At 44.6% G+C, this 21,633-nt stretch overlaps 1 protein-coding gene across 2 annotated transcripts; it reads left to right on the top strand.

Moving 5' to 3' along the window:
• Positions 1 to 3,078: 3,078 nt before the first annotated feature.
• TNMD (tenomodulin) lies at positions 3,079 to 21,443 on the top strand. 2 transcript variants are annotated; one of them, XM_035113426.2, is made up of 8 exons: positions 3,079 to 3,204; positions 3,371 to 3,505; positions 13,237 to 13,377; positions 14,492 to 14,593; positions 15,822 to 15,975; positions 16,509 to 16,702; positions 17,804 to 17,893; positions 19,372 to 21,443. In XM_035113426.2, the coding sequence occupies exons 1-8, from the start codon at positions 3,157 to 3,159 to the stop codon at positions 19,486 to 19,488; spliced, it is 981 nt and encodes a 326-aa protein (XP_034969317.2). In that variant the 5' UTR covers positions 3,079 to 3,156; the 3' UTR covers positions 19,489 to 21,443. The 2 variants fall into 2 exon arrangements, with proteins under 2 accessions (XP_034969317.2, XP_034969316.2); XM_035113425.2 differs by having other exon boundaries at positions 3,080 to 3,204; positions 17,804 to 19,496.
• Positions 21,444 to 21,633: the final 190 nt, after the last annotated feature.

Genomic DNA, 21,633 nt, shown 5'->3' with positions numbered 1-21,633 from the left:
CAAGAGCTCTTGCAAATGCTGCACCATATAATTCCACCTTGGAGCCAAAAGAGCGTTCTCCCCTCCCCTGCCCCCTCTGTTATTGCAATGTGTATGGATTCAACAGATGGCAACATTGAACACCAACCAAGGAAGTACTGGAAATGGTCAGGTATCGTTTCATATCTATGATAACCCAAGGCAGCCTTTCCATTCTCTTGAAGAGAATGTTCATAGCTTCAAGAACACTGTCCAACCATCTCGTCCTCTGTCGTCCCCTTCTCCTTGTGCCCTCCATCAAGGGCGTACCCACCATGCGGCAAGTTAGGGCAGCTGCCCTACTCTAGAAGCAGGGCTGGTGGGCAGAGGCGGAGCACAGCCCGGCGGAGCGCGAGTTCGCCATTCCCGCCGCACCGCGCCGCACCCTCCCTCCAGCTCCCCGGCGCGCCCTCAGGCAAGGCCAAGCGCGGCGGGGAACCAGGGAGCGCGGCGCGGTGGGCGGGAACGCCGAACTCGCGCTCCGCTGGGCTGGGCTCCACCTCCGCCCACCAGCCCTGCTGCTAGGGAGGGGCACAGCCCGGCGGAGCGCGGGTTCGCCGTTCCCGCCCGCCGCGCTGCGCCCTCCCTCCAGCTCCCCGTCGCGCCCTCTGGCAAGGCCAAGCGCGGCGGGGAACCAGAGAGCGCGGCGCGGCGGGCGGGAACGCTGAACTCGCGCTCCGCTGGGCTGGGCTCCGCCTCCGCCCACCAGCCCTGCTTCTAGGGAGGGGCACAGCCCGGCGGAGCGCGAGTTCGCTGTTCCCGCCCACTTTGTGGCCCCTCCCCTTCCGTGCCTTGGCCCCTCCCCTTGCCCCCCCTAGTTTTGATCCTGGGTACGCCCATGCCCTCCATCCTTCCCAACATCAGGGTCTTTTCCAGGGAGTCTTCTCTTCTCATGAGGTGGCCAAAGTATTGGAGCCTCAGCTTCACAATCTGTCCTTCCAGTGAGCACTCAGGGCTGATTTCCTTCAGAATGGATAGGTTTGACCTTCTTGAGGTCCATGGGACTTTCAAGACAAGAGTCTCCTCCAGCACCATAATTCAAAAGCATCAATTCTTCGGCGATCAGCCTTCTTTATGGTCCAGCTCTCACTTCCATACATCACTGCTGGGAAAACCATAGCTTTAACTATATGGACCTTTGTCAGCAAGGTGATGTCTCTGCTTTTTAAGATGCTGTCTAGGTTTGTCATTGCTTTTCTCCCAAGAAGCAGGCGTCTTTTAATTTCATGACTGCTGTCACCATCTGCAGTGATCATGGAACCCAAGAAAGAAAAATCTATTCCACTAGAGAACACTAGATGGCAGCATCATTGTTCCTGTCAAGAGTTCTACTGTCTTGTTCCCCTATAATTCCAAGATGAAGAAAAACAATAATCAATTTTAAAATGTCCCATCCTTTAGGTAACCCCCAAGCCTCTGTTTATAAGGGATATCATTAACATGCTATTGCTTTCTTGAGATAATGGATATTGATATCTCTTAATAAACACGAATTCAAAACCCAGAGTGGATCACAGTGGAGCGATACTGTACATTTATTAAGGTCAATCAAAAAGTCACAAAATAGGAAGCACGGTTTTGAGTAATGGCCTAAAGGTGGCATAATAGCGGAAAATAGACTGCGTATTGTAGCCATTTAAGCTGCATTTAGACTCAGTTCTAAGATAGAGACTTGCTAAGGCGTATTGGATTAGTCTCTGCTAAATTCTGTGGGTATCAAGTTACACCTCAGTATTCTGGGACAAAGCAAAGGATCACGCACTGGTCCCTGTTTCCAAAAACACAAAGCTGAATGGGATGGGCAAATCTGTCAATTTTAGCTCCTCTCAGTTTCTAATATTTCCAGCCTTTATTCCAGTTTTCCACAGTTCTGCATCAGTTTGCATTAAATAAAAATGCATATTATATTTTGCATGCTTTTGCTACTATAAGTCACATCAGAACTGCTTCTGGAAGTGTAAAGTGATGCATAAATTGAATAAACAATTGAACTTATTGTTTTATTTTTAAAAAATCATTGGGGGAAAAACCACCCTTTTAATTTAGTATATATGCTAACATTTCTGTCTCGCTTTTCTTTCCAAACCAAGGGACTCAAAGCTGCTAACAGGGGGAAAAAGTAAAGCAACAATCCCCATAAAAAAAGCAGTTCATACCAAATTAAAAATAGAATCATGGAATTATAGAATCTGTAGAGTTGGAAGGGACCCCCTGTGATGCAGGAACCTCAACTAGATCATACAGGATAGAAGAACTCAGAATGGCAAAGCAACAACTCCCTAACTCAAACATCAACATAGTTAAAGGCTTGCTGAAAAAGAAAAATATTCAAACAATTGCAGAACACAAATAATGAAGAGGAAAATAACCAGGGGACCTGTGTGGCCCTCCATATGTTGTTGGACTGCAATTCCCATCATCCTCGACCATTGGCCATGCTGGCTGAGGCGGATGGGTGTTGGAGTCCAACAGCATCAGGGGAAGGCCCTGTCTCACTCACTCTCGGCTTAGGTTATCTTCTTCTTTCTTACTTGTGTTCTGACATTGTTTGAATACTCTTCTTCCTCCAAAGAATCCTGGGAGTTGCACTTTGTTAAGGGCGCTATGAGTTGTAGCTCTGTGAGTGACAAACTACAGCTCCCAGGATTCTTTTGGGGGAAACCATGTGCTTTAAATGAGCATGGTGTATGTAGATGTGACTTCAGTCAGCACAGGAAAGAAACTAGCGGTCACCAAGGGAGGAGCAAAATGTTACCCATTTTCAGCAGGTGCAAAAAGGGTATGTTCACAAGCATTTCTAGTTCAGAGAGAAAGCCAGCGCATGGCCTCTGTGGTCTCAGTTTTAATGTGCAAGCCACACACACTCATACACACCCAACATACACTCTTAACCCTATGCTAGCCTCAGCATGGGAACTCGCAGCCTTCATGTACTCCCACTACTCCAACCCTATGAGTTTCCACACACTGGAAAAAGCATCATTTACTACGATCACCCTGAGCCAGGGAAAGAGGGAGTTTTTCCTCCCCGACACACCCATGTGAGCCAAAGCATCGTGTGGCTCCACCTCAGCTCCAGAGGTCTCTCCATCTCTCTCTGCACGCAGAAGGAAATTTCACACAGAGGGAGGAAACACCATGGCAAAAGATCCCCAGGAGATCTCTGAGGAATTCTATGTCCAAGATGTAAGTTGATTGCTTTGTTATCCTTTTTACAGGGTGGGTTAGTGAATGCCTTCAATTACTTGCTAAGATCTGTCATTCTGTCTTTTTCAAGGCATACATGCCCAGCACATTACAGCTTGCCTCGACAACCGACTTTTCTCTGACTTTCCCCTTTTCTAACTATTAGGCACAAACACCTAAAGCTACGAAAGAACTCTCCAAGAGATACAAGATCTGTGGGGTGTTGCTTTGCAGCCTAGTGCTCTCTGTCATCCTGACGTTTCTTGGGTTCTATTATTTTTTGAATCCGCCACCTAAAAAAGTAAGTTGCATTCTGTGCATTGAACTTAATATTTATTTTATTTTATTATTTTTTATTTGCTTACTTATTTAAAATCTGCCTAGTATTTCTAACTATCCTTTCTTGTTATTATTTTAAGGACACAGACCATTCGAGTAGATTTTACGCAAAGTTTTAGGTGCTCACTCTGCTTTGCTTTTTAATGATGGGGTCCTTTCCACAGAGGCATTCCATCTCCTTCATAATAAATTTGTGAAAAAGTGCTTTCATATTGTTTCCATTAGCTTGCCAGAAACTGGTGGAAAACCTATTATGCCACCACTTTAAGGGAGAGGGAGCCAAATATTGAGGGTGGCTGATCACCCTGTGCTGTTCCGTGCCTGCAGCATTAAGCAGCCCAAAAAGACCCTTGAATGGGGAAAGCTGCTGCATTGCATTTTCTTTTACAGTGGTACCTCGGGTTACAGGCGCTGCAGGTTACAGACGCTTCAGGCTACAGACTCCGCTAACCCAGAAATAGTACCTCGGGTTAAGAACTTTGCTTCAGGATGAGAACAGAAATCGCGCAGCGGCGGGAGGCGGGAGGCCCCGTTAGCTAAAGTAGTACCTCAGGTTAAGAATGGTTTCAGGTTAAGAACGGACCTCCGGAACAAATTAAGTTCTTAACCCAAGGTACCACTGTATTAACCTATTTTGCAGGGCATTTGGGGGGGGGTGTTGAGTTCACTCATACAATTACAGTGGAACACCTCGGTTTATGAATTTTTGGTTTACGGACACCGCGGACCCATCTGGAATGGATTAATTCACTTTCCATTACTTTCAATGGGAAAGTTCGCTTCAGTTTATGAACGCTTCAGTTTATGAACAGACTTCCAGAAGCAATTACACCCATGTTTCAGTTTATGAACGCTTCAGTTTAAGTACTTCGCGGACCCGTCTGGAACGGATTAATCCACTTTCCATTACTTTCAATGGAAAAGTTCGCTTCAGTTTATGAACGGTTACTCCGCGGACCGTCTGGAACGGATTAATCCACTTTCCATTACTTTCAATGGGAAAGTTCGCTTCAGTTTATGAACGCTTCAGTTTATGAACAGACTTCCAGAACCAATTGTGTTCATAAACCGAGGTACCACTGTATATGGGAAGCTCCCCTATATCAAATCAGACCACTGCTCCATCTGGTTCAGTACTGTTGGCTGACAGTAACTTTCTGAGGTTTCAGACAGTGGTCTTTTCCAGCCTTACCTGGGTGCTTTGGCTCTGAGTTGCAGCCATATATATATATATATATATATATATATATATATGCAGGTAAAAACACAACATCCATAATTTGATGCCATACTATCATAGGACTTTCCCCCTTGTGCATAGGGTTGTGGATGCAAACACCATCTTCCTCTCCCCTTTTGCCCTAGATCCTGTGGTTTAGACATGGCATTATTACATGGTTTGCGACTAGGGGGTTGTATATTCATACCCTGAAGAGAGGGAAAAATCAGGGGATTGCATCATAATGTGGGGGGGGGGTCGAGGGGCAAAGTGAAAGGTTTAGCCAAATGCATGGAGGATAAATTTATTATCAAGAGCTATTGGTTGTGTTAGCTGGGTGGTATCTCTATATCTCATGTCTCCCTGGACATGAACTGCAACGGTAGGGCTCCCATACGTATGGGAACTGGGCTCTGAAAATGGTGGGTTTTTGCAGAATCAGAAAAATGTTTTGCAGAATCAGAAAACCTGGACATATGGCAAGCAGGGCAATTAAAAAATAATAATAATGCTTTAGAAATGCTTTGTCTGGATTTTCACTTTTGGTAATGTGACAACCCTAAGCAACAGGCATAAGAGCATAAACCTAAAAATAACTTGTTGGATTAGGCTAGTGGACCCTCTAGTCCAGCCTCCTGTTCTCACAGTGGCCAGCCAGATGCATGTGAGAAAGCTGCAAGCAGAGCCCTAGCACTCTGCCCATTTGTGGGAGGGATTACCCTTCTGCAATCTAAACTGAGGTTTTCCCAAGCTTCTTCCACGTGGGTGGTGCCATTAGCAGATTTAATTTTGCTATGAGTGATTTCTTTCTTTGTCTATTATTTATTTTTAAAATTTGTATACCATCCTTCATCCAAAGATCACAGGGCAGTTCACAACATATATATAAAAGATAAGAACACAAAAGACATAATACAAACAAAAACACACCAATAAGCCCCCCTCCACTCCCACAACACATTTAAAATGACATAGAATTCTAACCAGCCAAAAGCCTGGGAGAAGGGAAAGTGCCTAATGAAGGTGCTCGGCGACCCTTCCTGGAGAAAGCATTCAAAAAATGGGGAGCCACCACAGAAAAGGCCCGTTCTCATGTTGCCACCCTCCAGACCTCTCATGGAAGGGACACATGAAGAAGGGCCTCAGAAGATGATCACAGGGTCTGGGTAAGTTCATATGGAAAGTCCTTGAAGTATTGTGGTCCTGAGCCATTTAAGGATTTATAGGTCTATACCAGTACTTTGAATTGGACAACATATACTCAAGCTCCTGGGCATGTCAAAAGGCCACCACCTACCACCATCAAATTATTATTCCCCAGGAACTGCAACTTTGCCAACCATAGTGATGCTGTGCCATTTCTTTGGACCTCTGAGGAACATAGTGGGGCTCACAGTGTCAAAGTGTGGTGCCAAAGAGGCTTTGCAAAGGCTGAAATATTCACCTAACAGCTCCAGTAACAGTTTCGATTTACCCTGGCAATCCAAATTACATTAAGATGCAGAATCCACAGTCACACAAGCCTCAGTGCGTCCCTTAAGCATATTGACAAAGGAGTCAGACAACTGTCACCTAGAGTTTTATGCATTTCCATTATCTGATAATAGGCACTTAATTCAGCATGATACTTAAAGTCTGAACTGTCTTGTCTTTTGAAAAAGTTTCTGGCCCTTATGGCTTCAAATATACCTTACCAGCCGTCGCTGCCCTGCTTCCTTAAGCAATAAGAACGAGAACAGCACTACCTGGCTGTGGTTTACTTTGGACAAGAGAGCACACTGGAAACTTACGATTTTGTGTTTTAGTTTGGCAAATAAAAACAAACATTACAAAATACAACCCCTCTTTCTTCACACTGCTGGCTGCTATTTTTCACACACTCACAGACTGCCTACTCTCCTTTCAGCTGGAGGGAAGATGCTTTCTCCAAGCTGAGATGGACATGTCATCCTAAAAACACGAAGAGATTTCATTACTCGGCACAAGGCCAGATCAAGATGAACTGGCCCACTCGGGAACACTCCCACACTGCCCAACTGATTAGCACTGGGAACTGCTGGAGAGTGCTGGGGAGAATCCACACTAGTCGGTTATAACGTTTAAAATGCATTATTAAATTCCAACAACACCAGAGGGTGCTGCAGAGCAGCAATTCATTGGCAAAGGGAAACTGCATTGAGAGATATATAACTTTTTTATAGCTTTAAAAACATTTTTACATAACAGTGTAGATCCAGCCCTTAAGTGCTCCTCAACTATTCTGGTGTTAATCTGCTAGGCAGGTGAAATAAATCCAGTGGTTTTGAAAAAAGATGGAGCCGAGAGGTGGGGAAAGGGTGGATCAGTGTTTGGGGGCAGGGAGGCTGTGTGTGTGTGTGTATTGTGGTGGCAGGGGGTCTCTCTGTGTGTGAGTGTATAAAGGGGGGAGAGACACACCCATCAGCTCCATCCACTGCAGGCATGCAACTCTTGACTCAATGCCACCCTTGTATGTGGACCTTAGAGACCCCCAAACTGCCCACCCTGTGCTACAGAGTAAGGCCCACTGAACACAGTGGGAAGTATACTTCTGAGTGTACATGTAATAGGAGTATGCTGTGAATGGCCTTTGGAACATACTGTCTCCTTCTGAATGACCAACACAGGAATACAACCTGGTTGGCAAGGCTGTAGCTCATTGGTAGAGCATCTGCTTTGCATGCAGAAGGTTCTAGGTTCAATCCCTGCCATCTCCAGGTCGGGATTGGAGAAACCTCTGCCTGAAACCCTGAAGACCAGCTGCCAATCAGTAGTCACATCCACACCATATACGTATATTGAAAGCACATGGCTTTCCCAAAAATAATCCTGGGAACTGTGGTTTATACCTTGCAGAACTACAAGTCCCAGCAGCCTTAGCAAATGACAGTCCCCAGGATTCTTAGGGAGACCAATGTTGACAGTACTGAGCTGGATAGATGTCTGATTTGACATAAGGCAACTTCCTATGTTCACTGGGTTTGCAAATGGAGAGTTGAACGCATTATGTCGTGTAACTGTTCGGTTAGGGGACACAGGTGGTGCTGTGGGTTAAACCACAGAGTCTAGGGCTTGCTGGTCAGAAGGTCAGCGGTTCGAATCCCTGCAATGGAGTGAGCTCCCATTGCTTGGTCCCAGCTCCTGCCAACCTAGCAGTTCGAAAGCACATCAAAGTGCAAGTAGATAAATAAGTACCGCTCCGGCAGGAAGGTAAACGGCGTTTCCGTGCGCTGCTCTGGTTCGCCAGAAGCAGCTTTGTCATGCTGGCCACATGACCCGGAAGCTGTCTGCGGACAAACGCCGGCTCCCTCGGCCTATAGAGAGAGATGAGCACCGCCACCCCAGAGTCGGACACAACTGGACCTGATGGTCAGGGGCCCCTTTACCTTTAACTGTTCGGTTAGTTACAGTGTCATCCTCAAGTCCCACACTCAGATGCATCCCAGAATGGTCTTTAAGTGGCATTCGTTTGTTATAGTACACGGGCAAGAAAATACAAAAAACAGACCCCTGTGTTGCAATATGTGCATCGCGCCAAACCCAGAAATGACCCACAAATGTCACAAAAAGGGGTGGTGCAAGATGTTTGCAGGCTTTTTCTGGAAGTACAGTACTGCAATACCAGGTTGATGCATGGAGTGGATGGAGCATGCCCCTATTCCATCAATGGTGCCTTGGAACATAACCATTATGTTAATTGGGAGTTGTCTGCAATCACACCCTGCCTTCACTTTTAAATGCTTAAGGAGATAGCAAGTGAAGTTTCTTTGCTAGCCATAATCTCACAAGCAGCCCAACTCTTAGGGAGGCTTCTGCCAGCCAGCCCGCTGCTTTCTTCATTGTCCGACATCTGCTTCCAATAAATAGCTGCTATTCAGAAGCTAGGTCTGCAGAAGACATTTTCATTCCAGGCACATCAAAGCCCCAAAGTCTTTTGCCACGCAGCAGATACATATTAGAAGCTCAGCTGAGAGCCCAGTTATTAGGGTCTACTGCAAATTGACAGAGAGAGGCTGTATTTGGGGGGGGGGGTCATCTTCTGCTTCTGATTAATCCTGAAAGATCTTTCAGGATTCAGAAACAGGAAAATAAACTTGCATAAACAAGCCTGCATAAACATTCTCAAATTTTGCCTACAATCTTTTTATTCCATCAAGGTAATGGGCTTGCAGCCCAGGCTAGGGGCATTTGGAACTGCAGGCCTGGATAAAGAATCTCCTGCAATCACACAATCCAATGTGCCCTGAATCCGAATTGTAATCCAGAAAATCAGATCTCTGGAAATCCCATTGATTCCCATTGGTGGCGAGGTCCTCAAGTCCGAGGCTGAAACGCCACGCAGGGTTTACCTCAGCCTCAGGCTCTGCCTCAAGCTCATTCCCCAACCCCCTCATTCTGTCTCCCCCTCTTTCCCTTTGTCACCTCTTCCCAGCCATGCGCTGCCTCACCGCTGCCTCTCGGCGTGCAAGGATTTCACATGACACACATGTCCCACTTTGAAGTCAGTGGCAAACACCTCTATCGTATTTCCACGGGGTCCTGGGTTTGAGTCCCACACTGAGCAAAAGGTTCATGCATTGCAGGGGGTTGGACTAGATGACCCTTGTGTCCCTTCCAACTCTATGATGCCACGAACAACAATTATTAGAAATGATGAGATAATGAAAGTATGTGCTACGAAACTAAGCTGTAGTATTGCTTGCTAGTTGGTGGCTGCTTAGCAAGCGGAAATAATAACAGTGAGAAAAGCGCTATAATCATAATAATGTAGCAGACTACAGTATGTACAATGTATTCACAAGACACACAGAAGGCCTAGCAGACAACAGTGCTAAATAAACCTTAGAGCCAAAATGTGGGGAGTGGGAGAGAATACTAAGACACAGACAATAAAACCTTTTTTCTTTTTTAAAGGACGGGACTGGGATTTATTGGGAAAGGATATTAAACAAACACAAGCTGAACAAATGCCACCTAACTCAACCGAATTCTTTCCACAGAGGCAGAACTTAACAAAAGAGCAGCATTTTAAGACTTTGCCACCCTCCCCTTCCTCAAGCACTGTAATTAATTGTGGGTGGGCACAATAGCATTCTAGCCCCACAGCTCTCATTAAGCAGCACTAATCAGTAATCCCACATGTGCATAATGTCACCAATAATTATACATCCTACAGCATTTTAAAAATGCATACAGATACATAGGGTTGAGGGTGTTTTAAATAACTACGACGCACCTCTCTCCTCTCACTCACCTCTGTCCTTGTGATATCAGGAAACAACTATTCGTCCAGCCATCCAAAGCAATTTCCAGGAAAAACAAACTTGCATCAGGGCTTGATTTCTAATGCAATGCCAATTTTGCAAACCCAAATAAAGACAAGAAGCAAAACATCTTGAAAAGAAAACAACTTCCATCCTTGTTTCAACAAGCAAGGGTACATGAAAAGGCCCTGGACTCTCTTCTGAGGGCCATACGCTCCCATGTTTGTCATTCACCAGTTTGTCATAGCATCGTCTTAGCCTGCTGACAGAGCACAGACCTTTGATGTTTAACTCCAAGTTTACTTAGGGTGCCAGTGGCACCATAAAGGTAGGGCTTGAGGGAAGAAGATGTCTCAGCAAAATGAGCAGGAGGGTTCCCAAACAACAACAGGGGCGTGCTTGGCAAAATCTGGAATAAGTGACTTGGCAGTACTGTCTTGAAAGGGCTGCAGGTGTAGTAGGGCAACTGAGCCCAGAGTCCTACCTAATACCCTATAGCAGGCATCCCCAAACTTCAGCCCTCCAGATGTTTTGGACTACAATTCCCATCTTCCCCGACCACTGGTCCTGTTAGCTACCGGTAGGGATCATGGGAGTTGTAGGCCAAAATATCTGGAGGGCCGCAGTTTGGGGATGCCTGCCCTATAGCTTAGTTCTCCCTCCAATATTTGTGCAGAAGGTGAACAACAACAGTTTGCAAATGGAAAGAGCTGCTATGAATCAGAGCATTCTGAAATGCAAAGTGGCTCTCGCTTGCAGACTTGGTGGTGGCTGATCAATTGATGAGAATGAACAATGAGCTATTCCAAGCATCTGTAATAAGAATCACAACACTCACCTGCCAGAATGAGAATTAGAGACTTCACCATACTCTTATCAGCACCTGCTAAAAACATTTTTGTTGAGGCAAGCCTACCTAGACATGTAGAATGTTGATGCGTGTTTTACTCGTCTTGTTGTTTTTAGCTTATCATTGATTTTAATTATTTTTTAATCTCTTAAATATTTGTTATAAACTTTTTTTACTGGACATTTTACTTTTTTATTCTTTTTGTAAACTGCATTGAGGCTTTGTTTGTTTTTTACAATCAAGTGATGTATAATTTTTTGTGAAACAGATAAAATAAAACAGATTTTTCAAGGGGAGCCAGAAGGCAACAGTTTAAGGAGATATGGGACCCAGGAAAATTTGGGAGATGGGTAAAGGCAGGTCAGGTGCCATTATGGACGTGGCGATGCCCCCCCAAAAAACTCCAGTTAAACCTGCTCAACCTGAACATCTGTAAACAAACAGAAACACACCACAAGAGCCCCCCCTTCTCTTTCTCTCTCTCTCCTCTAGAGAAAACTGACCATAAATGAATTTCCTATGGCATAGAGTAGGAAAAAGATGAAACAGTACCATGGGGGCTGTTTTTTCAGAATATCTGAACCTTATTATAAGAGGACATTTATTGAAAAGGTAAAATGCAAATTTAGCAAACGAGCAAACAAATAATAAATGAGATTTTTGCTAACTACAGAGGAATGACAATTTTAGGAGACTTGTAATCTCTTTGGCATTTCTCATCATTAATCCTTCCATCTGATTTAGAACTTTGCATGAGGTCTCTCTCTCTCTTTAAGAAATAGCTTCAAATGTGGACACTGCCAAAGTCATTTAAAAAGTCATGTGTAAAGACTGGAATTTCAAGATCTTTTCCCAAACTGTCTTCAGATGCCACTGCGAGTAATCTGAAGCACAGCTTGTTCCTGGAGGATGCCCGGCACATTCTTCCTTTCCAAGACCTCACCTTAAACTTTCCATACTGCAAAATCCATTTTCCTTATGTGCTCAAGTTACTATTGCTATAGTTTTGTCCAAAATAACTTTTGGTTTTCCACCACGAGAGAACCTTCACGCTTACAGTGGTAATGGTTACAATGAATGGGCAAGTCACATGCATGGTTGGTCTCTGAGATGAGTGCTTGGCACTTTCTGTGAGAGAAATGGTAGTTGCCAGGACGGATGGGGTAGAAACTCAACTTTGTTCACACCTGAATGCACTTTTCAAATCAACAGGCAAACTGAATCACAATTATCCTTTGGCATCAGCAACATGCTGAATTTCGTGTTGTAGTTCTCCAGCCAAACAATATGTACAAAAATGCATACTTTTTAAAATCAACATCCAACTGTGCATCATATTGCGGAAAAAGGCTTGCAAAGATGTGTACACTGGTCAAATCTTCATACCAAAAAAGTGGAGGAAATAAGTAAGAAAACACTGATAACTTTTCTTGAGGATTCCCCCCCCCCAATCCACAGATTGATGCAGAAATGTGGATAACAGAATTTAAGACTGGGGAAATGAGAAACCGACACTGAAATTGACCGTTCTGCCCATTCCTCGTTACCTATTTGAGCATGGCTTTAGAAGTGGTCTTGGCTTTTTCACCGCATGCAGTTTCCCTCATTTAAACCTTCCATCTCCGAAAGCTGCTATCTGCTCCTGCTCCCATGGGGCTCAAGGTCTTTCACCCAAGTGCAGTGCAATAAATAGAACTATGACCTTGGAGAAGCATCCACCATTCTCCCATTTGTGTCCTGCTCATATATTTGTAAACAGAATTGTTGCTGCTTCTACTGTTGTTGCAAAGATATAACTACCGGTAGATGCCCAAGTGCAAAAGAAGGCAGGACCAAATTCAATCTCCTTGCCCTAACTGGCAATGCTGGGATGCCCCATGCCTAAATTCTTGTAGAGCCACTGCCAATCATTGTACACAACATTAAGGCAGATAGACCAATGACTTTGTAAAAGGCCTATGCTCCTTAATACCGGTAGTTGTGCAGAAAATCCCAGCCGGTGCAGCTTGCCTAGGAAGTCACATCTGCTGAAACTCCCTTTTCTACACAACTATTAAAGGTGCAGAAACCCCACCCTCTTTTGCAATGGGGTATCCTAACCGTAAGGCTTCAGTTTTCTCTCATCCAAAGGAAAAATAAACAGGGTATCTCTGCCTACCCGGGAATATCTGAACACTGAGGACTAAGTGAGGGCTTGTAACAGGTTACATTGAAAGAGATATTTCAAGAACCAGACTAGCAAGAAATGTTCGCTTGTTTGCAAAGGGCACCCTAGGTCTTTGGGATACACAGCCATTGCTCCCTGTTCATTTCTCTTTCCTCTCCCCAATTTGTCATTACAGATCTATGACATGGAGCACACATTTTTCAGCGAAGGAGACAAGCAGAAGATACTGATGAAGATAGACCCTCAAAGCAGGACAGAGATCTTTCAAACTGGAAAGGGCAACAAGGAGGTTCTGGAAATACATGACTTCAAAAATGTATGTACTGTCATTTCTGCCCCCAATTGTGGTAGATCAAACATAACAGAGTACCGAGTGAGGCATTTTCACCTTCTCGGGCACCCTTTAGGGACAGATTGTGGTTATTTCTGAAGAGTACATACACCTCTAAAAAACCTCACTGGGTCTGCACACTGAAAGCCAATTGTTATAAACAGTTCAATGGACATCCCATGATTTAACGACTATAGTATACTGATACATGAATTGAGTGCCAACCAAAAATAAGGTAGTGGAAAATCACTGTGTTTTAAGTATACAAATGTGTGTGATTTTTAAAAATAAAAGCCTGACAACCAAATATGAGCTTTTAGGACTTAGAGAATGTTGAGGTGTTGGAGGAGGGAGAAACTTGAGGAATGGGGGCGGGGAGAGAGAATTGGCCTGATGAAGCCCAGAAGAGCTTGTAGAGAAGTGTGCCATGAGGTTTTTGTTAAATTCCCCTTCCTTCAGTATACAAGGATGCAGCCTCCCTAGGCTGAGACTAAAATACCACATTGTTGTACGTCTCACTTGCAGTAATAACGAAGCATTTATATAGCGTACTCGTTCGGAGTTTCCAAAGCACTTCACATATTTTCTAGAGACACATCTTTACCATTGCAAGACTGGTGGGAAAACTTGAACTTTTGCACGTGAACTATAAGCCTGTAAAGTAGCTGAGCATTATCACCACTGTATTGCAAGAGGGAGGCAGACTAGATCTGACTGATTGTCAGACAAACCAACCAGTGAGATTTCTGCATAAGTGGGATTTGAACCCAGGGCTTCCTGACTTTTAGCTTAGGAATCGCTCACCATGATGTGCTGATGCCCTATGAAAACATAGCATAGAAACCACACAATAAAAATATACTTAGTTCACATTGCTTTTATTTATATATATATTCGTTGTAGGGAAAGAACCATATACTATGACCAGTATTTAAATACTGCCTAGACTTTTGGCCCCATCAAGAAAATCCAGCGCTCACCTTATTGAAATATCAAATGGTGTATCTTACCCTGAATTAAAACTATACCCATAAAATGACTGCAGGACTTGATGCATTTAATTCTCTTCACCAAGCTTTTTCCCCCCCTGCTCCACTAGGGAATAACAGGCATCTTTTTTGTGGGAGACCCGAAGTGCTTCATCCGAAACCAGATTAAAGGGATTCCTGAAACATCCAACGTGGACATGGAGGAGCTGGAAGTATGCAAAAACGAATAACTCCCTGAATTAAATAAGACCCAGGACAGCCAGAGATTTATAACAGCATGGAAAGTACAGACCGAGAGTAATCCCATTAGCTTTTAAATTTCTCACAGACCAGGCAGATATACTCACAGCATATGTTAAATGCCAAACAGGGGCCTAACGAAAGCAGTCCAGATGGAATTAGTTCCAGAGATGGAACTGGTCCAGCTAAACCAGTGGCAGAAGTGAAGGGCTAAATGAAATATTTTAACCCAAATGCCACAGCTTCTCAAAATAGTTAAGATGCACAGAAACACAGGAATCTGCCTTAAACTGAGTCAGAGCATTGGTCCATCTCACTCAGGGGTTGGCAACCTAAGGCCCATGGGCCCACAAGCGGCCCACAGGGGTCATTTAACCGGCCCACGAGCAACCCCCGAACCGAGCTGCCCCCTCGGCGAGTCCCCGCATGCTGCACTAAACCCGTGCAGCGCGGCGCAGGGACTCACTTCCGTGGCGCCAGAAATCACGTCTGCGTCTTTGCAGACGTTGGAAAATACGGGTGCATGCGTTTACACACGTGTGCAATCTGGCCCATGCAGGAATCTCCACTGGAGTGAACCGGCCCAGGCGAGGTAAACCTTGCTGACCCCTGATTCTAGCTTATTTCTGTTGTCCCTCATTGGCAGCATCTCTCCAGGGTTTCGGGCAGCTTTCTTTCGTAGCCTTCTCAGGAGATTCCAAAGATTGAATCTGGGACCTTCATGGGACCAGTTTGATTCTGAATGGTGTATTAAAGAAGCCCTCCTTTTAGGAGAGAGGCTACATATTTAGCCATGATGGGAACAATGGGGCCTCCAAGTAGCAAACATTGGATTTATAAGGTTTCCTTGGAGGGATCTAGTTGCCCACTGTGGGATATAGATATGCATTTCAGTCAGCTACCTTCTTCTCATGCCCTTTATGTCTGGGCAAAGTGGAAGGCGGAACACCGAGTGGCAACTTTATCTGAGCAACCTGCAAAGCTGCAAGGAGGATGCCAACGCAGTCTCTTGGACACAAACCAAGAAAACACCAATATGGTTGTTGTTGGTTTTAGTAAAGAGTGAGGTGTGCCTCCAGTTTTAGTCCAGAATAATAGTGCCCCGTTTATGAAATGTATGGGAAATACAGCTCTATGAAATAGTTTCTCTAGGTTAACAAATGAAGAAAGACTTTTTTTTTAAAAAAAAATTTCTCGCAGGATGAGGAAATTACAGATACCTATTTCGAGCAGTCTGTAGTCTGGATTCCAGGGGAGAAGCCTATTGAAAATAAAGATTTCCTGAAAGGTTCCAAGATCTTTGAGCTCTGCAAGAATGTGACTGTGTACTGGATCCACCCGACCTTATTAAGAGGTAAGGCCACTTATTCTTCTCCTCTTTGTAGCATGTTGACTTTGTAGAATGTAGCATGGTGTAGATAAAGACACCCTTCTTTGGCCCACAGTAAAACTGAATTCAGACATACTGACGTCAACTGCCGTATGGATGTTTTTGCCCTGTGCAAAGCTCATCTGTGTTTCCTTATCAGCCTCTGTGTGTTCCAGGGGAAAAAGAAGCAAACTTTCGCAACTTGAAAAGGAGGCATCGCCGAAACACAGAGCTAGCTTACGATTGCTAGCATACTAGAGTCCTGTAATGGGTGGTGTTGAGACACTGGCTTTCTATGATCTGGAACAGGCATTAAAATAGGTTTGCCATACTATTATTTTTAAAAGCAAAAATCCAGACACGAAAGTTGCCATTTAAGCACAGTTCTGTATGATCTGTCAATGGCAGTTAGCCAAGGTGCTCTTATGCATGAATTAGCACACAACTGGTTGCAGTGATAAGCCATAAACCACTTTAATTTCCACCAGAAAAGTAATTCATGGTGACTTGCCTCTTAGAGCCAGAACCTCTTGACTTTGAAAATGAAGGTCAGGAGGAGGAAGAGGAAGAGGATCAGATTCTGAGAGACAAGCAAGACTGGGCTAGACATCAGGAGGGAAAGGAAGAGCAACACTTGGCTAAGGATGTAAGACCAAGTACCAAACGTCAGGCCCGGCAGCTCACAGAAGAGGATTTCCCTGTGAATGATTACGTAAGTCAGGAGCAGCCAACCTTTTGAGGCCCATGGGCATATCTAGAATTTTAAGATAGTGCTGTGGGCAGCAGTCACAAAATGGCTACCTGGGGAACACGTGGCACGAAGTAACACTAAATGGCTGCCACACCTAAAAGAGAGGGAAGGGACAGGGCCACAATGGTCTCATCACCATCAATTATTATTTTTAAAGGCACCAATATTAGCCACCACAAAAGCTTGATCACAGAAGGAAGCTCTTTGCACCTCTCGTCTGTCCAGAATGGAAAGAAGGGTGGGTGTCCAATCCCTGTATCCAATGATGAGGACACATTGGATACAGGAGAGGCTGAGGGCCAACCAACCCTTGTGTGTTGTGGATTTTTGAGGGGGTGTTTACTGAGACCATTCGAGGGTGCCATAAGAAGTACTAGTGGGCACAATGGGGCTTGTTGGTGTCATTTCGGTGATCCCCGACATAAGTCTTTAGGATCAAGCCATTTTCATCACTGAGCTCTGGGACTGAACTTCTTGAGGAGGAAATATTGAGGAAGCAACTCAGTACTGCAAGGATGGGGAACCTGTGCTATTCCAGGTGTTGCTAGACTATTGACTTGTTAAATTTATATGCAGCCACACAGCATAGGTCTCTGTGTACTCTGCTTTACCAGAAACAAGGCATTAAATGCTATGGGTGAAGGATGGAGGAGAAATTAAACTCAATTTGCATTTAAAGGCAGACCTGCATAGTGGCACTTTCTGAACCAAAGCACAGCCCTCCTCTGAAATTTGCACTCCTCCAAATGTTGCAATTCAATTCTCCAGCCACATAATGTGTACAAAAATGTATATACTAGGGTAAAGTGTGCATGAAGATGCATATATTATCAAAAATAACAGTAAAAATGTGGTATGTACTGGGGGTTGGACTTTTTAAAAAAAATGCAAACAGATGTGGAAATGTGAAAAAACTGAATTTAAGATTGGAAAAATGAGGCATGGAACTTAACAGACTTGCCCATCACTAACGATGGCCCCTTCCCAGATATGTCTGCCTTTCCTTCTGTGCAGATGAGATTGATTTCCTGCCTGTTTGCCCTCTTTGTTTTCCTCTTCCAGTCACAGAATGGACTGGAGTTCCATCCCCTGTGGGACGAGAGAGGATATTGCTGTGCCCAGTGCCGCCGTGCCCATCGATACTGCCAGAGGGTGTGTGAGCCTCTCCTAGGGTATTACCCCTACCCTTACTGTTACCAAGGAGGGAGGGTCATCTGCCGTGTAATCATGCCATGCAACTGGTGGGTAGCGCGGATGCTGGGGCGAGTGTAAGCACACCCAGCCCCCCCCAAAGGTAACTCCTGATATACTGCAGTGTCCAAGCGCCACCCGGGGAATTTCCTATGGGATGGACTTGTGTGCTACCAGTACTCTTTATCTAGTTCAGGGGTCCCCAAACTATTGTCCAAGAGCTTCATCCAGGTAGTCCATGGCATGACTGTAAAAATACAATTAAAGATCATACAGCATTTGCATCATGCAACACAATTGCTGCAACAGGAAGAAGAATGATCAGGGCGTCCACAATAATTTTCAAGTTGTTCATGGGGGTGGGGGGTAGGGAGTTTGGGAAACACTGCTCTAGTTGCTATTACTGCAGTTCAGTAGGCACCTCTGAGACAGCCACCCTGAGATCAAAAGGCCACCACAGAATGTCCCAACTTTGCTGATCGGACATCAAGGAGCAGCTTGGGCAGCTAATGTGTGGTGTGTGTGTGTGTGTGTGTGTGTGGATGCAGAGGGGGGTGGGACGGACTTTCAAAATGTGTTAAGAAACCCATTTATTGAAGTACTTCTGAAAATGCAGTCACCAGTTTGTTTCCAGTAAAGTAGACCTGCAATTTACATGGGGGTTAGTGCATAAAGTCAAAATTTCAAATAGTCAGGACCCATTGGATGCAAGGGTCTGTGGGATTGCCAAGGTTGTTCTCCCCCCCCCCCCCGATGCGCGCCCCCATTGCATTGTATTTTTTTAAAAAAATTGCATAAAGCTGAATGCGCACAAATTAAATGTGCATAAATTGTGGGTCTACCGTAAACAGTAATCACCATCCTTGGAGCTGTATAACTGTCCTTGCCACATCCAGCTTTAAAAAAAAAAGTATACCTGTAATTACATAGCAAGATTCTGGGTTGTATCTGATGTCAGTACTACTCAGGCTAACTTAGAGCCATTAATTTCAGTGGGTTTCCTTTGATTAGGATTGAGTTTGAGACAAGACACTGATTCTGCCCAACATTCTGGGAATCCGGTGGAAGTACACCAGCTTAGGGAACCTGTTGTCTTCCAGATGTTACTGCACTCCATCTCCCATCAGTCCCAGGCAGCCTGGCCTCCATGGGCGAGCATAATGGGAGATGGAGTCCCAATAACATCTGGAGAGCCACAGGCTCCCCATCCCTGGAGTGGGAAGATAATCTGAGCCTGCTGTAAGGCAGCTTTCTGTGTTCAGAGAAAATGATCATTTCCTATTTCCTGTAGGAGATAATAAATGACTGTTGCTTTGGATGAAGAGGGATGATATTTACACATTCCCCTGAGTGCTTCAGCAAAGAAGGGTTTTTTTTCAGAGCCTTTGGAGTGGTTAGTTTTGGAATTGCCGCATCTCTTATTTTATTTTGCTGTGCAGAGGCCAACATTCTTCGCTTCCCACACCAGAAACCCCGCCCACCAGAAACCTCCCACGCACCTACCAATCAGCATCCTGTACGGTGTTTACTGGCAACAGGTTGAACCAATCCAGTGACGACTTCTTTTGCCTATGCTGCAAAGTTGTCTCCTCTGAAGGCAGCTTTGTAGATGCACAGCCTGTGTAACTTCCCTGCACACATTCATGTTCCAATGTGAGGACTCTCTTCTCCCAGCTGATTGCCAAAGTGACTGGTGTAACTGTGCTAGGGCAGCACAGCCAAAGCCACCCTAAGGTGCCACAGCTTGATGCCTCAAACCCTAGGTCAGAACTCTTTTTCTGACTGGTTGCAAAATTTTACAGGAAAAGGTAAATGTGTTTTTTAAATTAATAAATTTTAAAAAACAACCACAATTACTTAGAGCCACTCGAATTTTCCCAGCCTCTCAACTTAGCTAGAGTTCCATGCTGTGGCTTCACGAAGTAGAAAACACAATCATTTTCCACTCTAGCAGCCTGCTAAACAGCCACACGAGGGCAGTCCTTTGAAAGAAATTTCTTGTCTATATCTAAATTATAGAATCATACAATTAGAGAGTTGGGATGCACCCAGTCATGTAGTCCAGCTCCCTGCAATGCAGGTATGACAGCGAAATAGTCCCTGACAGATGACAATCCAACCTCTGCTTAAAAACCTCCAGGGAAGGAGAGCCCACCACAGTCTCAAACAACTCTTGTTGCCAAAAAGTTCTTCTGCTTTCTTGACATTTGAATCCACTGGTTCGAGTCCTGCCCTTTGGGGGCAGCAGTAAACAAGCTTGTGCCGCGTGACAGCTCTTCAGATATAATTTCAGAAGAAGCAAAGCAAGCCCAACCACATTTATAGCTTTGGCTCAATACTCCCACAAGTTCCCCGTAGCAGTACAGTCCAGGGCTTGGAATGAACTAGTCCAGTTTAACAAAGTTCACCGAATTAGTCCAAGATTTCTCAACTGTACCTGAATGTAGTTCTCAGAACTGCCAGGTAAACAAAATTTGTTTCCCAATAAAACTTCAGTTTCCAGTTCATCTCCTCTTACACTTTAGAATCTTTGGGCCTTTGAGCTTAAAGGCTATAATTGTCGGTGGCAGGGGGGGGGTGCAATTAATCCATTCACATTCCACCATGAGCTGGACACACGTGAACTGGAATTAGCTCCTTTGGGGACATGCCGAACTAGCTCTTTCATAATATTTTCAGTCATTGGAACATAAATGAAAAGGGGTGTCTTTCTGCAGGATAGCATCAATGCCATGCATCCCTTTAGAGATGAGGCATCAGATATACAGCCCGCCATTGGAAGAGGGCGTCTCTGCATCTCTTATTTCTTAACCTACAGGGCTGCCCATTTCACTACAGTGGTACCACTGGATGCGAACGGGATCTGTTCCGGAGCTCCGTTCGCAACCAGAGCAGTGCGCAACCTGAAGTGCTGAATCTGCACATGCTCGCCGCGCAAGTCTTTACTTCTGCGCATGTGCAAATTGCCGAACACGGAAGTAACCTGTTCCGGTACTTCCGGATTGGCGCGTTCGTATCCCATGGTGTACGCAATCTGCACCAAACATAACCAGAGGTATGACTGTATTGCTTTTTAAAAGGGGGGGGGGTAACAGTGCAATTGAGAAGCACGTCTGCTTGCAACCTTAGGAGATGCATTTTTGTTGAATTCTGTCACTGTCAAGGTGTGTGTGGGTGCTACACAAAGTTCAGCTGAATTTCCAGCAGATATGAAAAAAGTGACTTCCCGTGAAGGCTATGCAAGGAAGCTTATTGCACAATGAAAAAGTGTGTTTCAAGGTGCTGTTTTACTCTTGGTTCTTCACAGACCTCAGATTACTGGCGCTACCTAGCTGCTCAGGTTTAGCAATTTATTATTATTATTATTACTAACTCACCGTTAGCTTAATTGCTACCAAGTTAAGCCTTATTTTCATATGTTATTCTGTGTTTAGCTTCATCTATTGTTTACTTTTAGTTAACATGCAAAGAATATGACCAGTGAGGCAAATATTAAAATATCTGCTCTGGCTTTGTTTCTACTTTCATTATTTGGATAACGTCTTCCAAGGTCAATGGAAGGAAGCTCTCTTATAGATTTCCAGGTGTCTACATGCACCTACATACCCCAATGGTGGTAAAATACCCAAGGATGCCCCAAGCATTCTCTCTCTCTCTCTCTCTCTCTCTCTCTCTCTCTCTCTCTCTCTCTCACACACACA

Source organism: Zootoca vivipara, chromosome Z, assembly GCF_963506605.1.
Source record: "Zootoca vivipara chromosome Z, rZooViv1.1, whole genome shotgun sequence".
NCBI classification, from domain to species: domain Eukaryota; kingdom Metazoa; phylum Chordata; class Lepidosauria; order Squamata; family Lacertidae; genus Zootoca; species Zootoca vivipara.
Note: the sequence above shows the minus strand (reverse complement) of the source record. Positions and strands in the feature narration are given on the sequence as shown.